The sequence below is a fragment of the Oryctolagus cuniculus genome, chromosome 8, assembly GCF_051225735.1.
Source record: "Oryctolagus cuniculus isolate XC-2025 breed Fujian yellow rabbit chromosome 8, ASM5122573v1, whole genome shotgun sequence".
NCBI classification, from domain to species: domain Eukaryota; kingdom Metazoa; phylum Chordata; class Mammalia; order Lagomorpha; family Leporidae; genus Oryctolagus; species Oryctolagus cuniculus.
The window spans coordinates 109,571,136-109,589,666 of record NC_142874.1 but is presented as its reverse complement, the minus strand read 5'-3'; the positions used below and the strand labels follow the sequence as shown (position 1 = coordinate 109,589,666).

Below are 18,531 nucleotides of genomic sequence, written 5' to 3'. Positions count from 1 at the left end.
TGTTTCAGAACATTTCAAAATGAAAATTAATAACAATTTTAAAATAGCATCTCTGGGGCTCGCACTGTGGTGTAGCTGGTAAAGCCACCACCTGCAATGCTGGCATCCCATATGGGTGCTGGTTTGAGTCCTAGATGCTCCACTTTCAATCCAGCTCCCTGCTGTGGTCTGGGAAAGCAGTGGAGGAAGTCCTTGGGCCCCTGAACCCGCATGGGAGACCCGGAAGAGGCTCCTGGCTCCTGGCTTCAGATGTGCGCAGCTCTAGCCTTTGCAGCCATATAGGGGGTGAACCTGCAGATGGAAGACTTCTCTCTCTCTCTCTCTCTCTCTCTCTCTCTCTGCCTTCCCTTCTCTCTCTGTGTAATTCTGACTTTCAAATAAATAAGTCTTTAAAAAAAAATAGAATCTCTGACATGAAACAAGCAGGGAAAATGTTTTTTTTTTTAGAATCATATTGAGATTTAGATAATGTTTCTTATAATTTCAAGGAATTCTATAGACATTCAACTTTTTTTTTATAGAAGACTGTCTATTTTGGTGGCTGCTCTGCCTCCTCTGCCCCCTCCGTATAAAGCATTGCTTTTCCACTGTTCCCACTATTGGTTTGTTAGCATTGTGGGTTAACTGAGGTTTAATAAACCTTTGTTAGCGAGCCTGGAAACATTATCTTCATACATGAATATTCTTTCTTGGGAGAAAATTTTTGAAATTTGCCACCTGCAGACTTTTTGAATGTGGTCTGTCCACAGGCCTACACAAGTGACTCAAAAAGACAAATGCTCAGTTTCCACTTAAATGAGGCATCTAAAGTAGTCAAGCGATTAGAATAGGAATTGGAAAGCTTGTTGCAAGGGAATAAGAAGAGGGAGAGAAAAGGAAATGCCCATTAGACGTCAAGTTTTACTTGTGCAAGAAGAAAAAGCTCTAGAGTAGAGATCTGTTGCACAGCAGTGTACATGAGTTATCTCTGCTGTACCCTTAAAAATGGGTAGGACTAAATTTTTTCACTCATTTTTTTTTAATTGCAGTGAAAAGCAAACACCACCACCTTTGAATCTAGGCCTCTGAAGTTATGTAACCTAATGATACAGTTTCTCACCTGTAAAATGAAACTAATGCTAGTTACCTGCAGGGTTGTTGTGAGGTTTAAATTATATAATACATAAAGCTGTGACTCTGCTTAGCACTTAGTAGACATTAATTAAGAGACCGTGATTGCTGCTGTTGCCACTGCCCCCACCTTGAGAGTAGGAAGAAGATAGAGGGGACGCCTGCTCTGCTGTAGTTAAGCTAAAGCTGGATACAAGTAATGGTGCATGCTTCCCTCATGTTGCTGGAGCCTGTATTTCAAGAGTGACTGCTTTGAAGAGGTGCAGATGCTTAAAGGACAAGGGGAAGGACACCAAAGCAGTTTTACTAAGGGAAAGGCTGATTGTTAAATAAAATACTAAATCACCCAATATTTAGTGAAAGCTTCTTAAGTCTTTTTGGGCTTGTGGTTAGCATCTCAACGCATATATTTGCAAGATAACCACATGGCTTCAAAGCTTTTGTTTCCCCCAAAGTGATTTTGTGAGCAAATGCCAGAAATGGGATTAGAACTCAGGTTTATTTGATTCCGGAATTAGATTGGATGAGAAAAGCAACAGGAATAGATGAAAGAGTAAATCACATAGGAATTAAATCTACACAAAGACATTGCTGAGGAATGGAATGGATTATTATTTTCTGATTGGAATAGCAGCCCCATTTCAAAAAGCCCTTCTAAATAACTAATAATGCCTTAAGCAATAAATGGAAGCTGTATTTTATACTTGTAATACCTGACTGAGCATAGCAAAGTTTGCTTTGAAACCTTAAAATTTTTTTTCTATATTTAAAAGCAATGGATGCTGACTTTCAAATAATGTGAGACTCATTTTATTATACTGGAATTATTGACTATTAATATAAAAAGGAGCTCAAAAGATATTTTAAACGAAACTCCTGTTTGCAGTTCTGGAACCTAATCTATCCATGTGTATGATCCCTGGCAGACGAGTGGCAGCAGCGAGAACCCTGCTCTCCCGACTTCTTGTCCAGTGTATCACTTCCTTTGTTTTCCTTCTCCATCACTGGCTAGGTATTAATTTCATCGTTTTGTCTAGAAAAGCAATTGAGCCAAGCTTATTAAGTGTTTTATAATAGATAAACTCCCTATGTTGTATTATGTGACAGATGGTTTCCTGGGACCCTAGCAGTTGGTACAGCTTCTTGCAGGCTTTCATTTATCTGCCGATGTGGCCAATGATTGCCCTGCTACACATGGTTGAGCTTGGTCAGAGTCCTTAGGAAGATAAGTGGTTAGTGTAGGTGCAGGAGAGAAATGAGAAATAGACTCTTCAGTTTTTCCTGGTGAAAAGTAAAAGGTTTAGACTGGATTATTTGTAAGAATCATTTTGCCTGTAAAGAGTAACAACCAGTTAATTTAGAAGCCAGCAAATTTAAGTAATCAAGTCTAGTTTACTTTTGAAAACAGGGATTTGGTTTGGAAAAAAAAATTTTACTATTTTTGGATTTGTTTTCTGTTAGAAATTAGAGAAATGGCATCTGTCCCTCTAATCGCATATGACAGTGACAAAAAGTGTAACCAACAACACACAACTCTGAGTGGGTGCCTTTTTGAGGCATTTGATGATCTGTATTCATCCACAGTAAAAGATACACATCTGACACATGTTTATGGACATTCAGTATCCAAAAGTTTTACCAGTCATTTCGGGGACAGGGTGCTACTGTTTACTAATTATTTAAATATTTTACTATTTTTCTGAATTCTTAATCCTTTCTTTCCTCCCTCCCTCACTCCCTCCCTCCCTTCCTTCCTTGTTTCTCTCTTTCTTTCCCTTCCTTCCTTCCTTCCTTCCTTCCCTCCCTCCCTCCCTCCCTCCCTCCCTCCCTGCCTCCCTCTCTCTCTCTCTCTTTCCTTCTTTCTTTCTTTCTGTATTTGACAGCTGTGAATTGGAAGGCTTTTGTATTTAAACAAATTTTTACATTAATGTGAAAAGAAAAGGGAAGATTAGCCTTTCCAGACAGAATGTGATTATTTCAAGTGCCTCTTTGCAGTTTAGCAGTTTTCCCACTGCTGTTGAAATACCCAGAATCATGAAGCACTCTTCTTTCAAGAGGATAACATGATTTCGTAAATTATAGTTGTCTCAGCCATATTTTGTGTTTAAAAATATTTAGATGAGCAAATTTCACAGAGAAAAGTTTGCTTTTTCTGACGCTACACTGGAAATAGAAGGGTGCATTAAAGTGCTGGAGTCTTGCTGAATTCCCTGTGCTGCAGGCTCTCATTGCTGTGGGTACATGTGTAGTGTGTAGTTTGCAGATCATAGTTTAAGGAGTAAGTTCTCATTCCAGAGTTTAACAAGTTTTGAGTCTTTTTTGAAAGCCAGACTTTAGAAGGTTTTTGAATTAGAAAAATGAAATGTTGATCTTGAAAGGTAAATACTGTTTTATCCTGTTTTCAAGCCAAAGCATACAAAGATGCCATGTTGAAAAGAGGATCATAAATGGTTTAGAAAAATTGAGCTGATATAAACAATGCTGGTTTACTATATTAACATTACACACTTCTAAATTGTAGATGACTTTCTTAATGTTGCTTAAGTTAGAGTATTAATAATTGAGATTTCTGTGACGTTGCCCAATATTCACTCTGAACTTTTTAATAATATTCATTCAGCTCTTTCATTTTCTTGCTGTTCCATTTTTTCAACCATTTATTTATTTACTTACTTATTTACCCTCTTGTTTTGATTTTAGATATTAGTGAAACTCTGCAGTTTTGTTTCTCCCGCGGAGGAACTGGCTCAGAAAGATGATCTCCAGCTTTTATTCAGTGCAATAACCTCCTGGTGCCCTCCCTATAACCTGCCTTGGAGGAAGAGTGCCGGAGAAGTCCTGATGACTATATCCCGTCATGGTCTTAGTGTCAATGTAGTGAAGTATATTCATGGTGAGTAGCTCTTTATATGTTCATTTGAAGTGTTCTGAATTTCTTCTGCTTCTCTCTTCTTTAGTTGATGACAGCATTATTTTTCTCTCTCAACTTTTGACAAATTGTCCTTAAAATTAAAAAATAAAATTTGCAGTGAAGAAAGCAAAATATGTTTTTATTTGTGTTGTGTGGAGAAATCCCGATATAAGGAATTCCTGTAAGTTCCAAATGATGGGTGGCCACAGGCATTAACATAATTTCATAAGTGTCTAAATGTTCAATCATAGTATAGTGTAAGTTCTAGGAATGTAGCCTTTTCATCTTTTAGTGAAAATAAGAGAAGTTTTTTCAAATACTATCATTGTCAATCCTTCTGAAGATATTTCATAAATAGGCAGATTATGGTCTGTGCAGTGCAGAATAAATGGAAACAGATGGATTCTTTATGTGAAGGAGAAATTATATTTAAGTCATATACAATATTTAGCTCTCATTTGAAGTGCATGTGTGGAAGACAATGCCTTAGTATCTCAAGTAGTATACTTATTTAATACATATGTTCATATGTTATTGCCCTGAAATACTTTAAAAATAATTGAAATAACTATGTGTTCATTTATAATTATGAATGATATGAAACCTAATATCTAATACACGAATCAATTTCTTTCCTTTTATTCCCATGCTAAAGCTTTTTTACCTTTGTTATATGACATTGGGTTTCTTTAATAAATTTCACTAAAGAGGAAAGAAAAATCTTCTTTGAAATAACACAAATCCTCAAAGTTGGTAATTGGGTATAACTGTTTTAAGCTAGTAATACATATTAGAAACATAATGTAAAAATTTTTATTTCCAGAAATATTTCTGTATTTGATTCTAACTTGTACTTTAAATTAGTTGTTAGATTTTTCTTCCTAAAATTAAAAGTTTTTATTTTTTCATCTTGTGAAATTAAAATAAAAAGAATAAAAATACCACTTAGCATTGACTGTTCATTTTGTTTAATAAAATGTCAAAATATAATAGAAAATCTCTAATTAAAAAATCAACTGTTATTCAACACGTTTCTGTATTATCTTTTGTTTGCTGCTTTGTGGCAGGACTTCCCCAGTGACTCTGAGTCTTATGTTTACTTTTGGAGTGTTTAACATTTATTTCATGGTATTTTATAGGTACATTAAAATTCAGTGGTTCACTAAACAACAGGTAAAAATGAAGATCATTTTCTTAAGTGGTTGACGTAAATAACACATGTCCATTTAATTCTTTATTCCTACAGAAAAAGAATGTTTATCTACATGTGTTCAGAACATGCAGCAGTCAGATGACCTGTCTCCCCTGGAAATTGTTGAAATGTTTGCTGGACTGTCTTGTTTCCTCAAAGATTCCAGTGATGTTTCCCAAACACTCTTGGATGATTTTCGGATATGGCAAGGATATAATTTTCTTTGTGATCTCTTACTTAGGTAAAACCCTACAACTTAAGAATGCATTTTAAATTTGCAGTCAGTTTTCTGTTGTTGTTTTTTTTCCCCAAATCAAAGGAAGCAATGTGATTCGGGGATATAGGAAAAAGAAATCATTGGAGCACTTACTTAATATTTACCTGGGTATCCTCTTGCTTTATTCCCTTCTTTTTATCTGTTCTGCTAGCACAGTGGAAAAGTGAATTTAGAGTTCACTGGTGAATACAAGTCATCAACATGTGGAGTTAGAGATGAAGAATAAATCTGCTTTTTTTTTTAGAAACAGAAGAGTTCAGATTAATCCATTAACATCTCTCTAATGTATAAACTCTTCTAGCTTAATTATATTTTTGTTATCCTTTTTATAGCACTTCTAGTATTTTTATTAAGGTAATTAATAAATAATTACATAGATTGAAAAATGTCTATTTGAAAGAAATTAGTCATTCCAAGGCATTTCACCAATACCCATTTCCATTCCAAATGGTGCATGTGTGTGTTTAGAAAGTAGCTGGTTAAAAATTTTATGAAGAAGAAATATTCATTCCCTACCAGTTGTTCCTGGGCTGTTAGTGATTTTTAAATCATTTTATATATTGTGAGATAGTACTATTTGATAAACTTTTTTCTAATAACAATTTAACCTAGCTGATGTTATTTTTAGGCAACTCCCAAGAATATAAATTTCCCAAATATATTCTAATTTTAAAAAGAGCCACTTTGCATTACTAGTGAGGTGTTAATTGGTACAGTCCTTTGAGAATGCCAGTTGATAATATATTACCCAGAACATCGAAAATGATGGTGGTGATAACTCTTGACATAATAATTTCATTTGTGATTATTGATCCTAAAACTATAATCCCAAATGTCATCAAAATGTTACTAATATTAATGCTCTTATATTTTGCTGGCTGTCTCACCTTCCCCTCCTCAAATGTGTGATTGGTTCTGCATTGCCATTAAAAGCCTAGCTATGTAGAACTGTTACTAACATAGAAAGGCACATGGATAGCATTAGTAAATGAAAGAAAATAGGTAGCAAAATTGTGTTTGTGGTATGAGAATATTATAAAGACTAAACTTTTCACATGAAAAAGACAGGTTTAAAAATATCAGAATATTAAATGTTGTCTGTGTTGTGAGGCAGAACACTGTTGTTTCCTGCTTTTGTGCTGCTTCAATTTTAATAAAAATAATTATTTCTATTAAGGGGAAAAAGCTATGAATCTTACTCTTTAAAAAAGATATTTGTTGCCACATTTTGTGTTCTTAGTAAAACCATGGTGAAAGATAACAACACCACAGTATCCCCAGTATTTGTTTAAAAATAATTAATATTGTTTTCTAATAATTATATCCCTAGATCTTTATTTAAATATATTGAGAGTACCTGAATTAATGAAATACAGTAAAATTCTTACAACTCTCCAAAGGAATTAATTTCTAGAATTTTTTAACAGAGGAAATGTCTTAGGAAGTAATTGTTAAATAGATTTTAGTTGTAAATAGTGAAACTTTATAAACAGAGTTTTAGAGAACTTGCAAGATCATTTAATCTAATTTTTTGTTGTTAATAGAGACTGAAACAAAGATTAAAATTTTGAAAATAGCACTGTTGATGACAAAATCATCACTTTATGTCTGTTTTCTAACTATTAGTATGCTTTGTCTTTCAAATACACAATAATGTCTTACAGTAAAATGTGTAGATTTCAAAGTTATAAAAAGGAAAGAAGTAAACATTTGTTTACTGCATATAAAATTGAAATGTACTTTATGAAATTTGAGGATACAAAAAAGAAAAACTATTTGTAAATTGTATTTTTTCTAGATTGGAACAAGCAAAAGAGGCAGAATCCAAAGATGCCTTGAAAGACCTGGTTAATCTGATAACTTCCCTAACAACATATGGTGTGAATGAACTGAAGCCAGCTGGTATTACCACAGGAGCGCCCTTTCTATTGCCTGGTTTTGCAGTACCTCAGCCTGCAGGCAAAGGTGAGTCTTTTTGTCCATATTGAACTATTCAGAGAACTGGAGGATGAATGAATTTGTCTGACTTTGGTTATTCTTTGTTCATGTTACTTATATAAAATAATATATTTTTCATTTAAGTTTGTGCTACCAGGGTTTAAATCTGGATAAGATTTCATTTATTTATTTACTTACTTACTTATTTACTTATTTATTTGTTTGAAAAACTGAGAGAAAGAGAGACAGAGATCTTTCATCCACTGGTTCACTCCCCAAATACCCCCAGTAGCCAGGGCTCAGTCTGGCCAAAGCTAGGAGCCTGGAACTCACTCTTAGTCCATCATGTGGGTGGCAGGAACTCAAGTATTTGAGCCATCACCACTGCCTCCTAGGGAGCACATTAGCAGAAAGCTGGAATTGGAAGTGGAGCCTGGCACTTCGGTATGGGATGCACATGTCCCAAGTGCTCTGTGCCAAACGCCTCTCCCAAGATAAAAATTTCTTAAATAACAGTCTTTAGAAAGATTTATTTATTTATTTAAGAGGTTGAGTTACAGAGAGAGGGAGAGACAGAGAGAAAAGTTTCCATCGGCTGGTTCATTCCCCAGTTGTCTGCAAGGGTTGGAGCTGGGCCAATCTAAAGCCAGGAGCCAGGAGCTTCTTCTGGATCTCCCATTCTGGTGCAGGGGCCCAAGCACTTAGGCCATCTTCCACTACTTTCCTAGGCCATAGCAGGGAGCCAGATCAGGAGAAGAGCAGCCGGGATACAAACCAGTGTCCATATAGGATGCAGGCGCCTCAGGCAGAGGCTTAGCCTACTATGCTACAGCGCCAGTCTCCTTGAATAACAGTCTTTAGTCTAGCAGATCAAATACTTAAAAATAATATTGTAAAAATATCATAGAATCACATAATGAAATTTTATTATAGTATTGCATTTTAACATTCAACTAATTTAGTTATCCAAATGTACTTTTGAATGTTGACAATTCATGCATTTCTGCTTGAAGTAGATGGAACCTGATTCACACTGTGATCTCTGCATATGTTAGATATATATAGAGAACATGCGGCATAAACACTTACATTTTATTTAAAACCAAGTAAACCAAAGTAGAAAGAAATTACATTCCTGATTTAAGTCAGAGAATACATTTTTATAGTTTAGATTTAGATTCTCATCTAGTGCTGTCTTACTAAAAAAATTAAGGAAAAAAACCCTTATTCTATAGTTGGGAACATTTAATTACATAAGAATGCAAACTAGTTTTATTGTTTAGTTTTTTATTTTCAAGTTTCTTATGTGGTTCAATTTTGAAACTACTATGTAAATTTCAAACATATACAAAAGTAGACAGACTCACATAATGAACACTCATTTACCCATTGATAGATTGTGTTTATTTAATTTTCTAAAATGTATAATAATGATTCTGAAAGAATTTGAGCCTGGAGGCCTCCAATATTTCCCTTCATATGATTGTGACTTACTATTTGATTGTTCATATTTTCATGTAAAATGTAATGATCCAAAAAACACTAACATGTTTGGTTATTTAAACTTTGTAACACGTATGTCCGGATGCTATGATACAGAAGCTATTATCAATGAGATTCCGTGGTGTCATCAAGCTACTATGCTATGAAATACCTTGAGTTATAGGTTATATAGAAACTTTTAAGTGAGTCTGTGAAGTAAGTATTGTAGAAATCCACACATTTTCCCAAGCAGTTCAGGGTTTTATTTTATTTAACATTAACAACAACAAAAACATAGGAAAAACATCTAATTTATAGCCTCACTTGAAGATTTTTATAGTTCACTTTTTCTACAAGTTAATATTAAAAACAGTTCAGCGATGTGCTTCTTTTATGATATTTTTATTTAATTTGGTTAGTCTGATTTTGATGTTGGCATAATAGCAAGTTGCAATTGTGTAATTTTGTAGTAAGAGAATTTTTTTAAGTTTTTATTTAATGAATGCAGTTTTTCATAGATACAACTTTAGGAATATAGTGGTTCTTTCCCCCCATACCTACCCACCCCCCAAATCCCATCCCACCTCCTTCTCCCTCTCCCATCTTCTTCTCCCTCTCCCATCTCCTTCTTCATTATAGTTCATTTTTAGTTTGATTTTATATACAGAGAACCAACTCCATGCTAAGCACAGACTTCAATAATTTGTACCCACGCACACACACAACATAGAGAGTACAGTTTGGGAACAGAATTTGCAGTCGATTCTCATAGAACGACTCATTAGAGACAGAGGTTCTATATGGGGAGTAAGTGCACAGTGACTTTTGTTGTTCCTTTAACAATTAACACTCTTATTTATGACATCAGTGATCACCTGAGGCTCTTGCCATGGACTGCCAAGGCTATGAAAGCCTTTTGTGACCATAGACTCCATCGTATTTGGACACAGCTGCAGCAAATTGGATGTTTTCTCCTCCCTTCAAAGAAGAGTATATCCTTCTTTGTTGACTCTTTCTTTCCACTGAGGTCTCACAGAGATCCTCTGTATAGGATATTTTTTTTGCTGCAGAGTCTTGGCTTCCCATGCCTGAAATGCTGCCACAGGCCTTTCAGCCAGACCAGGAAGCCTTAAGGGTCGATTCTGAGGTCAGAGTGTTATTTACGGCAAATGTCATTCTAGGAGTCTGCTGTGCGAACTGCTTCCCATATTGGACATTCCCTCCTTTTTGTTTTTTACAAAGATTTATTTATTTTACTTGGAAGTCACAGTTACACAGAGAGAGGATAGGCAGAGAGAGAGAGAGATATCTTCCATCCTCTGGTTCACTCCCCAGATGGCCGCAATGGCCGGAGCTGCGCCAATCCGAAGCCAGGAGCCAGGAGCCTCTTCCAGGTCTTTCATGCGGTTGCAGGGGCCTAAGGACTTGGGCCATCTTCTACTGCTTTCCCAGGCCATAGCAGAGAGCTGGGTCGGAAGAGGAGCAGCCAGGGCTCAAACCGGTGTCCATATGGGATGCCGGCACCACAGGCGGCAGCTTTACCCGCTACGCCACAGTGCTGGTCCGGACTTTCCTTCCTTTTTAATTCTGTTATTATTACCAGGCACTTGATGTTATGTATGATCACTTTTATACTTAAACCTATCTGTATGTTGACTTTAACATTTAATATGATCATTTTAATAGTTACATTGGCATTTATACCACTGATTTCTATGGGTTTGGAGTCCCATGACAAGTTCTTAGGCTATACCCTTAGAAGTCTGTCTCTAGGACTGTATGCAGAACTACACTGCTTTACAGTTATAGACTACCTCCTCCCTCTCTTATTCCCCCTCTTATTTTAACTGGGATCTATTTCCAATTGACTTAAAGTACGTATGATTAACTCTATGTTACATAAAGAATTCAGCATATAGTATGAAGAAGCGAAAAGAAAAAAGAAAGAAAATAGAGAAAAAAACAAAACAGAGCAAAAAGGATATACAAAATAAAAAGTAACAATGATAAACTGTCCCTTGACAGTCAGGTCAAGGACTATTCAAGTCATTGATTCTAAAAGTGTCAGTTTCACTTCTATAGCTTTTATTTTAGGCGTGCTATTAATTCTCCCAAATCAGGAAGAATATATGGTATTTGTCTCTTTTGGATTGGGTTGTTTCAACAAGTATGAGGTTTTCCAGCTTGCTCCATTTTGTTGCAAATGACCAGATTTCATTCTTTTTTACTTTCATGTAATATTCCATAATGTACATGTCCTACAATTTCTTTATCCATTCTTCAGTTGATGGGCATTTAGGTTGCTTCCATGTCTTAGCTATTGTGAATTGAGCTGCAAAGAACATGGAGGTGCAGATAGCTCTTTTGTTTACTGATTTCATTTCCCTTGGGTAAATTCCCAGGAGTGGGATTGCTGGGTCATATGGTAGATCTATTTTCAGCTTTTTGAGTATCTCCATACTGTTTTCCATAGTGGCTTTACCAGTTTACATTCCCACCAACAGTGGGTTAGGGTGCCCTTTCCCCCACATCCTCTCCAGCATTTGTTGTTTGTTGATTTCTGTATGTAAGCCACTCTAACTGGGGTAAGGTGAAACCTCATTGTGGTTTTGATTTGTAGTAATAAGAGAATTAATGAAGCAAATTTAATCTCCTGTGTGTGTCATGGCCTGGTTTTTGTATCATCTGTAATAGGGATAATAAGTATAAAAGCCAAGACCTCTTGGAGTTATTATGAGAATCCAGTGATTTAATGTCTATGAAAGTAAGGTTAAGTAGCAAGATGTTTCCTCAAGAATAAAAATTCATGTGTTCAGGTTAAGCTGCTGCCTGCAATGCTAGGTGTCAGCTCCAAACCTGGCTGCTCTACTTCCAAACCAGCTCCATGCTAATGCACCTGGGAAAGCAGTGGAGTATGTCAAAAAAGTGTGGGGGCCCCCACACCCACATGAGAGCCCTGGAAGAAGCTCTGGGCTCCTGGCTTTGGCCTGGCCCAGCCCCAGCTGTTGTGGCCATTTGGGAAGTGAACCAGTGGATGGAAGAACTCTCCCATCTTCTCTCTTTTTCTCTCTCTATGTAACTCTGTCTTTCAAACAGAAAAATAAAAAAAATATTAAAATAAAAACAAAGTTATTGAAAAAAATTCATGTGCTTGTGAATGACCTTTTTTGAACATCAGTTTTTTCCCCAGAAGAATCAGTGCAATATCTATAATTGAGTAAAGTCAAGATGCATTATTTTGAGTTTCCTGTGTAACTCAAAATTATGTATTTCCCATGGTCTACTCTGTAGTGGTATTGCAAAAACCAAAGGAGGGGTGAAGACACTTTAAAAAGTTCACAGAAAATCCTTACCCTGTGAGGATTTCAAAATTTTTTACTCTAAACTAACCTAATTTTTTTTTTAAGATTTATTTATCTATTTGAAAGTCAGGAGTTACAGACACACACACACACACACACAGAGAGAGAGAGAGAGAGAGAGAGAGAGAGATAGAAATTTTCCATTCTCTGGTTCATATCCCACATGACTACAATAGTTGGGGATGGGTCAGGGCCAAATCCAGGTGCCAGGAGCTTCTTCCAGATCTCTCACATGAAGTCAGGGGCCTAAGCACCTGGACCATCCTCCATTGCTTCCCCAGGTGCATTTGCAGGAAGCTAGATCATAAATGGAGCAGCAGGGATGGAACCAGTGCCCATATGGGATGCTGGTGCTGCAGGTGATGCCACAGTACTGGTCCCAGGTAACACTACAATGCTGGTCCCAGGTGAACATGTGTTTTCACTTCTTTTGGGTAAATAGTGAGTGGCAGAATTGCTGGCTAAATGTTTGTTTAACTTTATGAGAAAAAGCCAAACTGTTTTCCAAACTGTCCAGTTTTGCATTCATATCAGCAATTCATGAACGTTCCAGTTGTTTGATATCCTGACAACACTTTGTACTGTTAGACATTTGAACTCAGATATTTTACTGAGCGTGTAGTGGTATCTACTTGTGCTTTTTACTTTTCATTATTCTAAATGACTAATGAAGTTGGACACATTTTCATGTGCTTAGTTGCTGTCAGTTTCTCTGCTTTGTTTCAGAACTCTGTGCCCACTTTTTGACATATTTCTGTTATTAGAGTTATAAGAGTTCTTTAGATATTCTGGATAAGTCTTTTATCCCTTAATATGCACTTTGTAGGTGTGCTGTGTTCTCATAGCTCACCTTGCCCTTGACTTTTCTCTTCTTACGGAATTTATCTTTTTAAAATTCTTTTTGGTTTTGTCGTGAAGGAAATTGTTACCTTAATTTCATTTTGGATTGTTCAATAGCAATAAATGGAAATGTAATTGACTTTTAAAAAACTTTTTTTTGAAACGCAGTAACCTCAACAGCCAGGGCTGGACCGGACGGGGCCTAAGCCAGGATTCAGGAGCTTCTTCCAGTTCTCTCACATGTTTGCAGGGGCCCAACACTTGAGCCCTGCTAAAGTGCATTAGCAGGGAGCTAGTTCGAAAGTGGAGCAGCTGGGACTCAGACTGGTACCCATATGGAATGCTGGCAGCACTGCAGATGGTAGCTTGACTTGCTATGCCCCTGAAAGTTCTTTTAAATAGGAAATATTCATTGGATTTTATAACAACTCATGCTGTTTTTTTTTAAATTTTAATTATTCTGGAAACAGTTGTGTAGTTGAGCTGCATAACATAACTCTCCATAGTTTCCAAACCCACTTGAAACAAAGTAAGTTTTCAATACATTTGTTAGGGAACATGCATCCCTTCATAAGGAAAGACCATCCTTGTCTTTCTCTGTAGTCTTCTGTGATTTCACCTTTCAAGCATTTTCTCCTAACACATTAATTCAGTCAACACCAGTGAAACAAGATAACCTATAGTCCTTTTTGTGCATTTTTCTTCAAGCTAGTAACTGAAATGTCTTGCAGCCTTCAGCATGGTCTGCTTTATCAGTGCTGGATGTAAGCCTGCCTAGGACCCAGGTTCCCTGGCTTATAGAAGTTAAACCTTACAGATTGTTCATTGCCATTCCAGCTGGCCACGCTCATGTGTAATTTTGTTATTATTTTCCATCTTTTTAAAAAATAGCTTATTTACTTGAAAGGCAGAGTTACAGAGAGAGATAGTCAGTGTGGCCCCTATTTTCATAATTCTTTTTTTTTTTAAGATTTATTTATTTATTTGAAAGAATTACAGAGAGAGGTAGAGCCAGAGAAAGAGAGAGGTCTTCCATCCACTGGTTCACTCCTCAAATGGCCACAACGGCCAAAGTTGAGCTGACCTGAAGCCAGGAGCCAGGAGCTTCTTCAGGTCTCCCACACGGATGCAGAGGCCCAAGGTCTTAGGCCATCTTCTACTGCTTTCCCATGCCATAGCAGAGAGCTGGATCAGAAGTGGAGCAACCAGGACTAGAACCGGTGACCATATGGGATGCCGGCACTTCAGGCCAGGGCTTTAACCTGCTGCGGCAAAGTGCCAGCCCCAAGACAGAAGATTTTTAAAAATTTCTATATTTTTCAAAAATGTCCAATATAGGGTTTCTGAACAATCTAACCTATTTCATGTTTTACCTGGTTCTGGGTTTATTCTTTCTAAAATCCAGCTTACCCTGTCAGTCTCTGTGTTAATTTTTTGGTCACTCTTGGCAAATGCTATATATTCCTGATAATGGTGGACATGGCAACAATTTTTAGGGGCAGAGCCTTATTTTCATGTACCTCAAATTTAACTGTCCATGTAAATTTATTTATAATTATTGTTATTATGCCTCCCAAGAGCCATGAAAGATTTGTTTTTTCTAATTGATGTGTTTGAAAATCACAGACTTAAAAATATAACTAATTGCTAGCTATAAGGTTTTTTTTGTTTGTTTGTTTGTTTGTTTGTTTGACAGACAGAGTGGACAGTGAGAGAGAGACAGAGAGAAAGGTCTTCCTTTGCCATTGGTTCACCCTCTAATGGCCACTGCGGCCGGTGCGCTGCGGCTGGTGCACTGTGGCCTGCGCACCGCGCTGATCTGATAGCAGGAGCCAGGTAGTTATCCTGGTCTTCCATGGGGTGCAGGGCCCAAGTACTTGGGCCATCCTCCACTGCACTCCCTGGCCACAGCAGAGAGCTGGCCTGGAAGAGGGGCAACCGGCAACCTGGCGCCCCGACCAGGACTAGAACCCAGTGTGCTGGCGCCGCAAGGCGGAGGATTAGCCTAGTGAGCTGCGGCGCCAGCCTAGCTAAAAGTTTTTTTAACAAGTGCTTATGTAAAGAAATTGTACTTTTTAAAAATATTTTATATATTTATTTGAAAGGTAGAGTTACAGACAGTGAGAGAAAGAGACAGAGAGAAAGATCTTCCATTCATTGGTTCACTCCCCAAAATGGCCGCAATGGCCAGAGCTGTGACTGTCCAAAGCCAGGAGCTGGGTGCTTCTTCCTGGTCTCCCATGTGGGTGCAGGGGCCCAAGGACTTGGGCCATCTTCTACTGCTTTCCCAGGCCATACCAGAGAGCTAGATTGGAAGAGGAGCAACCAGGACTAGAACTGGTGCCCATATGGGATGCTGGCGCCGCAGGTGGAGGATTAACCTACTGCCCAACGGCACCGGCCCCAGAAATTGCACTTTCAATCTTGAAAGCAAAACAGATATTCTAATTAAAATATATGAAAACTATAATTGTAAAAGGAAACTTGAGACCAAAATTTTTCCCCTCCTAATTTCCTGCTTTTCATTTCTGCTACTTTCAGGCCTGTTAATGTCTTTTCTAAGTAACTGCCTTTCTAGTCAATTCAACCTTACAGAATATAAAATGCAATGTTATCATGTTTCCAAACTCTAAACTCTGAAGCTTGAGTAATAATAATAATAATATAATTTTAATAATAATATAAGAATAATTTTATTCTCCCTAAAACAGCCTAATTTTTCAACATTCTTGAGTTGGAATATTCATAATGATGCTTTAAAAGTTTAATGAATGTTACTTTCACTTTTGAAAAATTAGGACATTTTATAGAAACAGAACATGTTTTTAGTAAATAGTTTGGTAAATGTTATAATTCATGATGTCCTTAGCCAGTCTATGTTGCCATGATTAAAATATCACATAGCACCTTCTTTTGTGTTCTTGTTTTCTATTCTAGGTCACAGTGTGAGAAATATCCAGGCCTTTGCAGTTCTTCAGAATGCATTTTTAAAAGCAAAAACCAACTTCCTTGCCCAAATCATCCTTGATGCCATCACCAATATTTACATGGCTGACAATGCCAATTATTTCATCCTAGAGTCCCAGCATACGCTGTCACAGTTTGCAGAGAAGATTTCTAAACTCCCAGAAGTGCAAAGCAAATACTTCGAGATGCTGGAGTTTGTCGTTTTTAGCTTAAATTATATCCCTTGTAAAGAACTTATTAGCGTTAGTATCCTCTTAAAGTCTAGCTCTTCTTACCACTGTAGCATTATTGCAATGAAAACCCTTCTTAAGTTTACAAGACATGACTACATATTTAAAGATGTGTTCAGGGAGGTGGGCCTTCTGGAGGTCATGGTAAACCTTTTACATAAATACGCTGCCCTCTTGAAGGATCCAACTCAGGCACTAAGTGAACAAGGTAAAGCATTTTCCATCACTTTATTTCTCTTTGAAGAAGGGGTTCAGGAAGGCTGTTTGTGTTTGTTGTGCTTTTCATGTGGTTATCACTTTCAGTGACTTCCTAATGTGTATCATCGTTGTGACATCCCGGTGAATATTCCCTGTAGTTAACTTGTTCATTCGCTCCCTGTTAGGAAGTTAGGAAGAGGAGCCTAAAATTCTGTCATTGTAGTAGAAAAGAATTTAAAGTAAGATAAACTCTGAAGGAAACATTTGTGATCCACATGACTAGTGTGTACTGCTTTCTGCTTCTAAGGGGAATTTTAAAAAAATGATTACTAAATCACTAATTATATTGTTAAATATAAGTAAACATAATTTTTTGTTAATTATAGAGGACAAATTCAAAGATATATCAGAAAGTTCAGAGAAAAGTAAAATTAACAGATAAGGTTGTTTTGATTCAAAATAATTTTTTGAAATGCATGATTTTAAATGTTATATTAATAGTAGTGAAAGAGAATATTAAAGAAATTAAAATGGATCAAGAAGAAATGAGCAAATCATCTTTGTGATTTTGGCCTTTGAACTTTTTTCATAGGAGATTCAAGAAATAATAGTTTAATTGAAGACCAAAAACACCTGGCTTTGCTGGTTATGGAGACTCTGACAGTGCTTCTTCAAGGATCTAACACTAATGCAGGTGACAAGAAGAGCAACAACCAAATGCTTTGGGAGGAAGTTATATCTGGTTAACATTTTCTCTAGTGATTCTTGCTTCTGAAACACTCCTATCATTTAGACAAACAGCTTTTGATTAAATGATGGAACACCCAAACTTCCAGAAGTACAATACTTTTGATTTTTAGAAGTGTAGTAATGACAAAATATTAACATTCTTGCTATTTCAAAAAATTTTAACTTTTCATAGTATACCCTGTGTTTAAATTATTCTTTTTCTAATTTTTAAGTTAAAATCTTATTCAAATAATTTGTTCATTTACAAGTTTTCTAAAAAATTTGCTTCATATGGTGAAAATCCTACTTTATAGTCAAACAAGTTAGATTATGTTACAACCTTAAGAGAATATTGAAAATTGATTGTGTAATAAAACTTATTCTCTCCCAGGTAAATTAGATTTATTATCAATTATTTTACAGTATCTTTGGTCTCAATTTCTGTTCAGTGCTTTTCTACTTACCATTAACAGATAGTCCAGCTGTATTTATAAAATGTAACTCTTGCCTTACAAAAAGATTTCTTGAAATTTTAATCATTGTCAAAAAACTCTTAGGCAGCAAGGTCATTACAACTTGAAAGGACTAAGAGTTGGGCAGGGAGAGGAATTCTGATGAATAGGTTACTTGTCTTGACTGTTGAGAAACAGTTTTTTTTTTTAAATACTATTTGTTGAACTCTTAACATAGAGTTAATCATGTGTGCATAAAGTTAACTGAAAATAGATCTCTTTTTTTGACAGGCAGAGTGGACAGTGAGAGAGAGAGAGACAGACAGAAAGGTCTTCCTTTTGCCGTTGGTTCACCCTCCAATGGCCGCCACAACTGGCGCGCTGCGGCCAGCGCACCGCACTGATCCGAAGGCAGGAGCCAGGTGCCTCTCCTGGTCTCCCATGGGGTGCAGGGCCCAAGCACTTGGGCCATCCTCCACTGCACTCCCTGGCCACAGCAGAGAGCTGGCCTGGAAGAGAGGCAACCAGGAAAGAATCCAGCGCCCCCACCGGGACTAGAACCTGGTGTGCCGTCGCCGCTAGGTGGAGGATTAGCCTATTGAGCCATGGCGCCGGCCTTGAAAATAGATCTTAATTAAAAATAAGAGAAGGAATAGGAGAGGGAGGAGGAAGAGGGGCAGGACAGTGGGTGGGAGGGTGGGTGCAATGGGAAGAATCACCATATTCCTAAAGTTGTAATTATGAAAAGTATGAGGCTTGTATCCCTAAAATAAAAGGTTTCTGGGGGGAGGGGGAATATGGATCATGGAGAGTATGTAGGACATGGTAAGGGCTTAGATTGTA

General features: G+C 36.9%; 1 protein-coding gene across 18 annotated transcripts in view; it reads left to right on the top strand.

The window, feature by feature from the left end:
• WDFY3 (WD repeat and FYVE domain containing 3) overlaps positions 1-18,531 on the top strand; it is a 307,477-nt gene that overhangs the window by 145,986 nt on the left and 142,960 nt on the right. For all 18 annotated transcript variants that reach the window (XM_070047898.2, XM_089303127.1, XM_017347436.4 and 15 more), the window contains 5 exons: positions 3,811-4,003; positions 5,268-5,454; positions 7,289-7,455; positions 16,050-16,517; positions 17,100-17,201. In XM_070047898.2, the coding sequence (XP_069903999.1) occupies positions 3,811-4,003; positions 5,268-5,454; positions 7,289-7,455; positions 16,050-16,517; positions 17,100-17,201 (1,117 nt within the window). The remainder of the gene's footprint in view (positions 1-3,810; positions 4,004-5,267; positions 5,455-7,288; positions 7,456-16,049; positions 16,518-17,099; positions 17,202-18,531) is intronic.